At 54.3% G+C, this 11,721-nt stretch overlaps 5 protein-coding genes across 5 annotated transcripts; 1 reads left to right on the forward strand and 4 right to left on the reverse strand.

Annotated features, from left to right (window-relative positions):
• Positions 1–12: 12 nt before the first annotated feature.
• Positions 13–1,744, reverse strand: HETIRDRAFT_441885 (uncharacterized protein; the record flags this gene model as incomplete). The annotated part of the gene is made up of 9 exons (XM_009552750.1): positions 13–656; positions 715–777; positions 841–955; positions 1,016–1,120; positions 1,184–1,281; positions 1,330–1,366; positions 1,477–1,514; positions 1,575–1,643; positions 1,714–1,744. 9 exons carry the CDS (start codon positions 1,742–1,744, stop codon positions 220–222), a joined length of 993 nt encoding a protein of 330 aa, XP_009551045.1. The 3' UTR covers positions 13–219.
• A 1,428-nt stretch (positions 1,745–3,172) lies between these two features.
• Positions 3,173–4,200, forward strand: HETIRDRAFT_240833 (uncharacterized protein; the record flags this gene model as incomplete). Its single annotated transcript, XM_009552751.1, has 5 exons — positions 3,173–3,451; positions 3,526–3,611; positions 3,668–3,856; positions 3,918–4,026; positions 4,111–4,200. Coding segments are annotated over 5 exons (753 nt in total), but the record flags the coding sequence as incomplete, so codon positions are not given.
• Positions 4,201–4,921: 721 nt separating this feature from the next.
• HETIRDRAFT_460686 (uncharacterized protein) lies at positions 4,922–6,662 on the reverse strand (the record flags this gene model as incomplete). The annotated part of the gene is made up of 8 exons (XM_009552752.1): positions 4,922–5,232; positions 5,282–5,673; positions 5,730–5,784; positions 5,843–5,959; positions 6,018–6,128; positions 6,195–6,358; positions 6,419–6,537; positions 6,604–6,662. The coding sequence occupies 8 exons, from the start codon at positions 6,660–6,662 to the stop codon at positions 5,209–5,211; spliced, it is 1,041 nt and encodes a 346-aa protein (XP_009551047.1). The 3' UTR covers positions 4,922–5,208.
• Positions 6,663–9,594: 2,932 nt separating this feature from the next.
• On the reverse strand, positions 9,595–10,316 carry HETIRDRAFT_454825 (uncharacterized protein; the record flags this gene model as incomplete). Its single annotated transcript, XM_009552753.1, has 4 exons — positions 9,595–9,688; positions 9,773–9,885; positions 9,960–10,138; positions 10,235–10,316. The coding sequence occupies 4 exons, from the start codon at positions 10,314–10,316 to the stop codon at positions 9,595–9,597; spliced, it is 468 nt and encodes a 155-aa protein (XP_009551048.1).
• A 1,120-nt stretch (positions 10,317–11,436) lies between these two features.
• On the reverse strand, positions 11,437–11,616 carry HETIRDRAFT_248180 (uncharacterized protein; the record flags this gene model as incomplete). Its single annotated transcript, XM_009552754.1, has 1 exon — positions 11,437–11,616. A coding segment is annotated over one exon (180 nt), but the record flags the coding sequence as incomplete, so codon positions are not given.
• Between the last annotated feature and the right edge of the window lie 105 nt (positions 11,617–11,721).

Below are 11,721 nucleotides of genomic sequence, written 5' to 3' on the forward strand. Positions count from 1 at the left end.
GCACACACAAACAGCACACACAACGGGCATAGACACTATGGAATATTCGCGCGTGTTAATACAGCAGCATCGCTCACATGGCCTCCGTCCGACTTCGTTCTCCATTCAAGAAAGAGGGTAAAACAGAGAGAGTCCAAGAGCAGCATACTCGACCCTACTGATACAACACACGGGCCTAGTACACACAAGAAAGACAGAGTAAGAACAACAACAGCGACCTCAGCGGAACGTCTCGTTTTCGCCCGGCCGCGGGCGGCTCGTCACGTCGTGCTCCTCGAAATCCGCAAACGGGTCGTCGCCCTTCTTCGCACCCCCGGTCCCATGCGCGCCGACGCCGTACCCCGCGCCGACGTACTCCGGGAGCTTCCCGTCGTCCGGCTCCGGCTCGCGGAACTGCGGCGGCGGGCCCGGCGGGGGCGCGTACTGCGGCGCGGCACCGTACGGGGCGTACGTGGTGTTATAGCCGCCGCCGCCGTTGTCGTTGCCGTCGTTGTACCCGAGGTGCGGGAGCGAGGAGACGTACGTCGGGTTGTAGTACGCGCCCGTGCCCGCGCCGAGGTTGTTTGTCGGCGCGCGGAAGGCGTTCGCGGGGGAGGTGGGGTCCAGGAGCTGGTGGTAGTACGCGAACGCGATGGCGGAGAAGAGGCCCATCAAGACTGGTGGATAGAGAAACGTCAGAGGGGAGTAAGGAGAAGCGATGGGGATTGGAGTTACCGATGACGAGGAGCAGAGAGACGATGTCGGACCAGGAGTCGTGGTCCCAGGCCCTGTGACACCCTATGGTGGAACAGTCAAGGGGGTCAGGATTCACGCCGGGAAGGGGCGATGTAGATCTCGTACAATCGTTTGCTTGCTCTTGGGTGAGTTGCTCGTGGACGCTGGGGCCAAAGAGACCCCAGCGGAAGTCCACGTCCGCGCCCGTCGTCAGATTCGTGCATTCGTTGATCATGTCGTTCTAGGAACGACAGAACAGTCTGAGCCACGGTGTAAGCCCAAAAGTCCAAAAGCCACGGACCTTCAAAGTGAAGTGTGTGACCACGGTGACGAATCCCGCGACGATGGTTACGAGGGCGCTGAGGACGCTGAGGAACGCGTAGAGCCGGACGAGGGGGAGGCGTTGCTACAGGTGTTGCACGGACCATGAGACTTGTTGGGACGAGGAGGGAACTAGAGTGGAACGCACGAGGCCCGCCGCAGCTGCGCCGAAGAACTCGATGGCAGCCACTGCTGCGTACATCGCGCCCAGCACGATGGAGAACGTGGCGAGCTTGGGGAAGCCCTCTGCGCCGAAAGTCAGGCGGGTTCGAGCACTCAGTACACCACACTTACGGTGCTTGTCAATATTGATCTCGCGGAACAGGTCGATCTTTGCGCGAATCAGCCACAGACACTCGTGAGCCACGAAGGTAACCTACCGCGCTAAAGCCATTATCCGGGTCAGTACACGCACTCGACCCGAACTCGAACAAGACGAACATACCTTGCGATGGACCATACGCCACTCATCAAAGCGACTTATCACACGGCGATCAACTCGACTGGCCTCGTTGACATGGAGGGCTAAAGGCACTCACGGATGACGACCACTGGTCTGAGGTTCGAGCGATACACACGGCCGACAAAGGCGTATGACGGAGGGCTCCCTGCAGGCCACAACAAAGTCATGGGCATTCTGTACGCAGCAATCACCCTGGGGGTGCCTCGGCGACTCACCTACTGGCGGAGGTGGCCTGGTATTATTCATTGTTCTGAGTTAGCTCTTACGCTCCGTTGACGAGGTGGATGAAGTGGAAGGAAATAGAGAAGTCGTGCGTCCGTTCGTTGGTGTGGTTCGTGAAGAGATGGGCGCCCGCGACCTGATGAGAGTATGCAGAGTGAGACAACAATAGCGCTCACGCAACGAGCGTGGCCCTCGTGGCTGTGTTGCACAGAATTGGCCTTCTCAGTCGCTCGGCCACCCCGGCTTCGTCAACAAACACAGCACAAGCTTTTTCAAATATGCAGTGCCTTGAGTAGTATATACAACGGACGGGGACGTTCTGAACAGGACTACGCGATGTCTCCTCGGCCATATTACGGGTCTCCATCTCCATCCTCGCGCGCGGCTCGTCGTTCTCTGACCTGCTCTGCTCACGAGGCGAGTGAAATGGCAGGAAATGGCACTGGTAGTGCGGCGGGGCGTGGCGCGATCGTAGCGGCTCTCGCCAGGGACGAGGTCTTTTGACAGACGCAGTGCTTTCACTGGTAGAAATCAGGCCGAGGGGCTGTAAGTTGGTCGCAAACACTGATGACAGACATGAGATCAGTAAATTATATGAGTTCAGAGAACGCAGAGTTTATCGACGACGCAGACCATTGTTCCGGGCACCGCTGCACCTCTGTACACCGCAGATGGTCATATTTCGCGCGAGTATATGAATGCACAGTCCCTAGACTCCCTATACAGTGATACGCCACTGATCACTGGAAAGGAGGGTTGAGAAGACTCCGCGCAAGGAACTTGTCATGTCGTATGCTGCATATCACAATGTCAACGTCTGCTCCATTTCGCCAAGAACAACCTACACCTTACTGTAATCACTGAAGCGATGTCATTGAGGAAGGGTCAATTAAAAATATGGCAACTCCTTACTGGCTTGCGCTGGGCTTTAAGCGCGAATTGTTTCAAGAAGAACATACGCTGTCAGCATCCACGCGACACGTTGTTGAGCATTGACAGTGGATTGCAGCCGCTAGAGAGGGACCTATGACAACCTCGAATGAAAAAGGCTGTTCTATCGCTCAGGCGATGCTTACTACCTGCATGTCATAGAGAAATCAGTTTCTCCACGTCGATAGATCAATGACGTATACAGGGTTTACCTGAACACCAATCCATCTGACCACGCGAGGCGGAAAACTCAACGCTGAGATTGCATTTACCCCGCTCGTGCTAGCTCTTCCGGCATATTTGTCTAATCATCATACCGGTCAGCACTCATATCATTTTTTGCCCATTCCGGACCCTTGTTGAGATCTCAGAAATAGCTGCCTTGTGTGTGAGGTGTTGAGGCTCAAGGTTGTTTGCTAGATCTAAGAGTCTCGCCGCATCTTCTGCGTCCGCAAAGCAATGTCATCACCGACGCCATACTCTCCTTTATCCATCCCCAAACAATATCCCCCATTTATAATTCTCCACACTCTCGTGCTCTCCGCTTCCCTCTTTCTTCTCCCGCAGACCTCACTGCTCTTTCCTTTGCCGCCCCTCGAGCGCGGCCTCGACAGACCACAGCACCCCTTTCTGGGCCCTATCACCTCTAGGCCGCTTGTCACACTCGCATGGATCGTAACTGGCTCCGCGTTGCTGGTGGGGTGGTGGAGTGGGTGGGTCAGGGAATGGGTCAGGGAGGGAGGGATGGGCGGGGCTGGCGTCGAGGCTCGACTGGTTAGGAAAGGCGAGGGCAAGGGCACAGTGAGTCCATAGCGATGACCTTGGGCCGTGTGTGCAGCATGTTCAATCAGACTGCTCGGATTGCGCGTGCGCAGGATATCCGGAATGCGTCGCTGTTCACGCTCTACGCGTCCGTCGCGATACATCTCGTGCTTGTGCTCTTTAGCGCACCCATAACCACGTACGTCAAATCCTTACATCCCGCGTGCCGTGCTTCACGCTCTCCCGCGGCGCCAGGCATCTCGCGCACACCTACCTCCTCTCTCTGCTTCTTTCGATCCTCACGACCTTCATCCCCGCGTATTGTCTGGGTCCGCCCATCCTGCCGTTCTTCCTCCCCTTCATCACCGGCGCAGAATCCCAACCTGGCTCGTCAGCGGCGGTCGTTCAGAACGACACGTGGATACGGCTCTTCGCTGAATTTGCGTGCGTGCGATTCTGGTTCTTCATCTCTTCAACTGAGCGCCGACGCTGACGCATCCGCCAGTCCACGAACCGCTCCGGAACGTGCGTTCGTCTACCCTGCTATCGGTACCTTCCTCGGGGCGTGGGCAGGTGTAATCCCAATTGGTCTTGATTGGGACAGACCTTGGCAGGTGCGTCTCCGTCCCCGTCTCTCCGTCTGGCTTTCTCACCACCTGCATCATGTTCTCTACCGCTCCGTCAACTGTCCATCATAGGCTTGGCCCTTGACCCCTGCATACGCCGCCGTCATCGGCTATTCCTTTGGCGCACTGGGAGCGCTAGGGATGAACATCCTCCTGTTCCTCGCGCGCGTGGATATCGAGTCGTCTGCTGCTGCGAAGCAAGACGTGTCCCCGACGAAGAAAGCCGTCAAGAAAGCGAAGAAGAGGAAGATCGAAAAGGTAAAGGATGCGTAGGTGTTCTATCACTACGGACGTTTCTAGCGAGCTTGTATCCTTGGATTAATGGATAATATTACGCCCGTGTCCGAGTGGGACTGTTCTCAGGCCTTGTGACGATCTACGCTTTGCTCTCGATGGGTGGGGCTTTGGAACACGATCTCTTACGAGCTGATTGCGCTCCGACTGCAGGAAGATATTGAACGTCGAAATGGTCGGGGTGCTCAGACGGTGACTGTGCTGGCACTCATGAATTGGTCCCTACTGGATCGACGCTCTTTGTTGTGAGATGAGTGGGATGGACTTGCAATAAACCCAAAGCTGACGAACTTCAATTGACTGATAATAGTGGGGCCGTTGGATCCTGGGACCTGCGCACCCGGAGATCGTGCACGTCGGAGGCTGAAGCTGAAGGAGAGTCATCTTTGGGAGACTGCACAGGACTACATTTACTCTCCACCACCTCCACGAACCGCAGATTTCGTCACATCCTCCTGCGATTTCTCCCAACATACGGCAGACCTATGAAGGCGTCAATGTTGACATTCGACAGGCTTCCGGTCTACTAAACCTTTTCCTGTTGCTCATTGCGTGTTATCGGGTTTCGACGAAGATGTTGTGGCAAGGTAGACATTGGTTAGACTACGTATATACTAAATTGAAATGATTGCGTTCTGTTCGTATCCCTACTACGAATCCAAAACTATATATGCTAACGAGCGACACCGGCGTAAACTAGTCACGATACTACAAAGCAGTCCTACAAATAAATACACACACTGATACAAAAGAAAGAAACCGCGAAGGAGAGTTGCGACAGATTATGCGTATATACGGATGGGGGAAATCAATGAAACGCTTGAAGGCGTCGGGGGAAGTGTTCCCTGTCGTGCGACCATGGATACGCCATGTACTCTATGCTCCCATGTATCGTCGCGGCTATAATACCTTGTCAGTGCTGGTCTCTCCCGACAAACTGGCAACTCACTTCAAGCGGCCCAGCTACTGGTAAGTGGTATTCCTTCACTTCGCGCGTCCTGCTCTCCTGGTTCCAAAAGCTTGGAGTCGCGCTCTTCAGAAAGTCTGAATCACTCTTAGTGTGCCTCGTGATCCTGAACTCGCTCAAAGGCACAGGACTCTCGCCTCGGGCGTTGGATGATACGACAGAGGGGCGAATGACACTCGGCGGTTGCTCGAATGAGGGGTCGGCGATCATGATAAGGCGGTTGTTGAAGATGACGAGGAGAGTGTTGCTGTACAGTTTGGCGAGAGTGACGCCGGTGACCTGGTGCATCGCGTTGTGTGCCTTCAGGAAGAAGACAAGGTCGACGATTGCAGCGATGGCTGTTATAGTGCCGGTCTCGATCGTAAGCCGCACGACTGTTCCCGTCCGTAGCGTTAGTACAAATAGCTGGGTGATGTGGATATATACGCACGTCGAGTGAGGATGTTGTTCATGCGCCCTTGCGCTCGTTCCTTACTTTGGATTAGCTATGAAACACGGATATCTTCAGCAAGGAAGGCGGGTGGGGAGACACGAGACACGCACGTAGTATGTCATTACGATTGCAATGACCACGTCCACGAGCGCACTTCCGCCGAGACGAATTCCTACCGCGTAAACAAGTCCTGGCGAGCGAGTAACCTCGCTTGGATCATTATATATCTGCCAAAAGCCATCTCATCAGTCTATCACCCAAAGCAGCAACTAGAGAATCTCTTACAAAATATGCAACGCCTATGCCGCCACCGAGTTGGACCACAGCGAGGAGTACGATCAGACCGAAGATGGAGTATGAACCCGACAACGCCCAAATACGCCATCCAAAGAATATCTGTCGTAGAACGTCCTCTCGTAACTATCGGGAACATAGAAATAGATCGAGTGCAACAGTACGCACCTGTACAGCACCGCCAACAATACTTGAGATAATTGGGACGTTCAAGAAACCCGTATACAGGTTGTACAGAGAGGTGATGTTCCCCCAACCAAGCACGAACCATTGAAAAGCGTCATAGGTCGCGGCGCTAGTCTGTGCAATGTCCAAAATATATACAGAATAAACTGTATTCAAAATAAAAACAGTTCAAGCAGTCGCTTCAACAGAAACCGAATTGAACGCACCAAAGCCCTTAAGGACACGCCGGTCCTGGGGAAAATGGAGAAAATAAATATACACCTGCGCCGTGAGCACTCCGAGCAAGCCCCAATTGAAAACGAGGCCCAACAGCCTTGGACCAGCCCTGATCGCCGACACGATTGAGAAGGTAAGTCTCTATGGAAAAGCGTATGATGGGATCCATACTCACAGCCATACGATGTCCTCATAGCTGGGGTTTGCTGGAGGCGGAGTAGCACTGTGCGCCATCGTCAACGCTTGGTATCAACACGGCGGATGTGCAAGCGAAACAGACGGCGCAGGGCGTGGACCAGAAAGAGATAGTCGCACATCGCTCTCGCGAGGGTAGTTATACCGCAGTGCTACAGCGACCACTCCGTTCGAATGGAAGGCTTCGGTCATGTATCATCGTCCTGACGTCCTGAGATTCCGCTTTCGCTAGATCAAATCTGGAGAATTTCACAATGCCTCCAGCGGATAACATTGATGGATACGCGACGCTCTCAAATAGAGAACATGTGATCGGTAAACAGGGCCAGATAGTAGGGTTAATAGCTAACTTGCGGACGAGCTGCTGCCGTAGGCTTGCCAAGAACCTTGACCAATGACACTCTGTTGATGGTCTTGACTCTTCAAGCCACTTGTCGTAGATATCGACGTTCCGTCGTTCTGAATAGCTATGAAGAGAACGCCATTGGAAAGCGTCTTGCATTCCGTTGTGTTCGTTTGGCCGATCACTAGCATGATCATATGCCGATCGCCCGTAGTAACATCGTGTCGATCCCTGTCGATCCCGACATAAGAAATGTGGTAAAACGCGGCATGTTCCTGTTAAGTGTCAAAAATCCGACTGGAGGTCGAAAGATCAAGGAAGGCCCACACAATCCAGGACCTCACGTCGGGAACGTTGAGAGACGGGTGCAGACAGATGCAGACGTACGATGGTTCGAGGCACTGACCGCTGTGTTTTGGTAGAGCCCGTGTTATCGAGAATTCCGAACCGGAGCCTGCCTGTGGTGGTTTAGCTGCCACGACGACCTTATCATATGCAAGCCTCGTAGTTATTTGCATCGTAAGTAGCACTACTGGTACCATGAGAAGAAGAAGAAAAAGTCGTCATGATATAGCATGACATGCAAAGTCACGGAGGATGTGCATGTAGGGATAGGTACTCTGCGACGAGCGCTTTGAGCGGCGTCGCAGATAACCGAGACCGTGATGAAAACTGGTGCCTTGACTCGACTTTCCAATCCTTTCCCGCTATCCGTTCCGCCTCCCAACTGCAAAAAGTCTGAACATTGGCAGTGAGATATTCAGATATTGTTCGAGCCCTCATACGATTCGTACATCTTCCCGGCGAAGCATCGCTCTAGCCTCGCGCATTGGCCAGCCTCGCGACTCGACGCTGATCGCTCAATCTCGTTCAATATACCACTGATATACCTGCTGCGATGCGGCACCCTTGGTCGCCTCCCAGTGCACAAGGCCAGTCAATACGAAAGGTCGCGCCTCCGACCAGCTTCGACTGTGCTGTTGCTAAGCCAAGCCGAATGACGCCGAACGGCTTGCCTGCGCTGCTTGACGACGATGATGGAACTTGGCGGCCCCGCAAACCTCCGCATGCATACGGGGGCGTCGCAACGAGGGATGTGCGATTTCGGAGGTCGGGGGATATACCAGTGATATACCTCCCGAAAGAACGGTGGGTGGAGAGGCGGGGTCGATCAATCAGTCAGGCTTCAAACATTCACACAGGGGTATGTGTAAGTGAGAGACGGGAACGTCGAGGCAGGTAGAGCCTAGTCTCCATGGCCGACTTTGCACAAAAGACAGTTTTTCTGAGTAGAGGCTGATAGAACACGACGTGTTGTATGGTAGATTGAAGCAGATGCGTGAAGAAGACTGTTGCGAAGGTGTTCGAGAACCAATGAATGGAGATTTCTACGAGGCGGCGATGTCAACGTGGTTGTGGAGCCCCATGTTGATCTGGGAAAGGCAAATCTTGGATATCCACACCGGCAGAGGTTTGATATACGGGAATGACCTCTCCCCGTGTGAGGTCAGCAAGGGCTGAGCACGCCATTCGCAGACATGCACAGCAGAAACACAAGCCAAAAGTCACGATGCATCAACGTACGCAATATATCCTCGATGATGTGTCGAGTCTTAGCATTCTACAGCAGCTGCGATCTCGCATCGTCCACGGGGCAGGATATTCTGAAAATCAAAATATGCTCCAGTAAGTATATCAGGCCGAAGGACTACACGGAACACATCTCCTCACGCATCCAAACCAGTCGACGCGTTGCCAAAGCGCAGGCCTTCTTCGTGCTGACAACAAAACCAGCAACGAAACCTCGGAATATGGTCCAGTTCCGCGAGTTCCGTGAGAAGCCAATGTCCAGACGTCCAGGGCAACACAGGGCAACACATACTAGTAGATGATAGCTCGGAGCCCGCACAGGTGGTTCGATCATCGATCACAGGGCCTGAAGCTTCAAGCTTGAAGGCTTGGAGATGCTTGGAGGCGGAAAAGCCAGAACGCACAATCGGCGAGCCACAGCAAAGCTTCGACCTGACAGGTACACAGGCGCCAGGGTCCGCAGACTCAATAGGCGGGATTGCCCGAAACGAGGTCGCGCATTCAGAGGACGTCGACGGGTGCTGATAGATAGCACTATGAAGTGGGCCCATAGTGAGTGTGGCCCTTAAACGTGGCCCTTCATGCGCATATAGCTGGATGGATGTAAGGACTGGATGGGGGACAACATCGACATCGACAGCACTCACCGAGACACCGCCGCTCCCGTCTAACAGTCATTCTCGGACAGTTTACCAACACCACTTCCAGTCGAAAGAAAGACGGCAGTCAACGCACTTGTTCCGCTCGCACTTGTCACTTGGGATGCAACTAGCCTATCAAGTGATTAACGCCGCTCATGGGACAGTGCATCCCGCTGTATGTCACTCACTCCCAAGCGGCGGCGGGGGTCGAACGATTAACTGCCAAGCGAATAGGGCCGAATAAACAAATCGATACGTCCATGGGCGCCAACAACGGCATACGATACAACAGAATGATGCGGATACAAGCGCAGGCGGGAGTGTGTCACATAATTTATGATATATGAACGCTAATGCAGACACCTGTCGATGAGAGAAACAATGCGATCAAACGTGCTCACAACGCGAGCGCTGCGACGGCGCCGATGAGGGCGAGGGCACCATGGGCACCGTTGGAGAGGGTGCCGCTGGAGGAGGACGACGTAGAGGCACTGTGTAAGGGATTTGTTTTTAAGATTGTGAGGTCGTATAAATGAGACACGGTGAAGCGGGCAAGAACCAGACGATGGACGTACGCAGCTGAAGAGACGGTTGAAGTGCCGGTCACGGAAGCAGAGGCAGAGGCGCTCGCGCTAGCAGCAGCCACCGACGTCACGGATGCAATGGCCTCGGACGAGAGGGTCACGCCCTGCAGAGCCGACTCGTCAGTACGTACCCCCGCACGCATGGACCACGCCCGCGCAGAAAGAAGGCAGGACGCACGTTGTTGGCGCACAAGGCCGTCGCCTGGCTGATCGCGGTCTGCACATCTGCACCAGTGCAGGAGGACTCGATGCAGGTCGCGAGGGAGGAGACGAAGGACGACGATGAACAGAGACAGGCGATGTCGGTCTGGCTACAGGAGCCAACGTTGGCGGAGACGAGGCAGGGAAGGGCGCACGCTAAAGCTCGCAACGTCAGTTGATTAAGAATGTTCATAAGGCTGAGATTGTGGCAAGGTACTATCGGGGAGAGGAAGAGGAGATGAAAGAGCGTACTGGGGAGCGACGACAACTGGCGTTCCATCAACGATGCGGACGCCGCCGCAGCCAGGAGGAGTGGAACGAAGGAAGCGCGCATTGTATACTATCGTTGGAGGTCGTTGGCTTACTATGGTTCACGGTACGAGGAGTTGACGAAAGAGCGAGGGAAGTCCGGGGTCGCGCGGGGAATGGTGAGGTGAGACCTGGTGAGACATTATATACGGTCGATGGGGCTCTGCATGCGATCAGGGTGCTAAGTTTGTTTCCGGATCTGTTGAGAGGCTGTCAATGGACAAGACCGCCGACGACGCTTGGAGTCATATATATATGCCCTCTGCCCTGCAGGACACCATCGAGCGCGTGGGGTTCATCGAACAGAGTATGGGCTCCGTACTTGCACGGAACTCCACGAAACGAAGAACGGGAAGGATGCACAGTCGGCCTTGCAAGCAGTGGTAGCCAGGGGCGAATAGTAAAAAGGCCCCTTAGCAACTCCAAGTCAGCCTGGGAACCTCGGGGAACCCTTTCTTCACACACATTACCAGGCCTCACATAGACCAAGAGAAGAGAAGATCCCATGATCCATGAGTGATGCAAACCGGGTGATATAGATACACATCCATCCAAAACCGGAACAAAATCCGCCACAACGACGGTTTACGGGAAACCGAGGGTAAGGTATCCAGGCCGAGGAAACGAACCAGGCACTTTTTCGCGAGGGAAGACGAAATGTATAAGTGTAAAGATAAGAGCAAGAAGAGGATGCGCGGTGGAGCAGAGAGGCATGCGTGAGGCCCTAGAGAACGAAGGTATAGATATAGATATGCTTATGCGTGGGTATGCGCAAAACATGAAGGGGCCCGTAACGAGGAATAACGTCTAGAGTGCGGCGATGACGGCGCCGAGAGCTGCGACGGCACCCGCTACGATGTTGAGCCCGTTAGCGATCGCACCGCTGCTCGAGGTCGATGCCGAAGGCCTGACGAAAAGTCAGTCAGTGGGAGACAAAGTGCAAGAAAAAGGAAAATGCATACGAGGCAGCGCTGGATACAGCAGAGCTTGCAGCAGTTGCCGACGGTGAGGTAGCGAATGCAGCAGCAGACGAGGCAGCACTCGAGGTAGCAGGCGCGACGGACGAGGTCAGTGTGATACCCTATGATGCAGATCACTCATCAGCATCTCCCATGACTGGTGTAGAGCAAAGGAAAGAGGTGACGCACGATGGCGGCACAACCAGAGCGAGCGGCAGCCTCAGCCTGGTCAAGATCGCTGCCAGTGCATGAGGACTCGATGCACTGGGTGGTGGAGGAGATAAATGAGCTCGACGTGCAGAGGCATTGGAGATCTGTCTGCGAGCATGAACCAAAGTCGGCAGAGGTCAGACAAGGGATAGCGCAGTCTGTTGACCAGACGAGATGGTCAGTTCTGCATCTCAGATAATCGGGGATAGACTTCGACATACTGGGGTAGCTGGCCTGACGCGGAAGAAGGGACGCAGAGGC

Source organism: Heterobasidion irregulare, assembly GCF_000320585.1.
Source record: "Heterobasidion irregulare TC 32-1 unplaced genomic scaffold scaffold_10, whole genome shotgun sequence".
NCBI lineage: Eukaryota > Fungi > Basidiomycota > Agaricomycetes > Russulales > Bondarzewiaceae > Heterobasidion > Heterobasidion irregulare.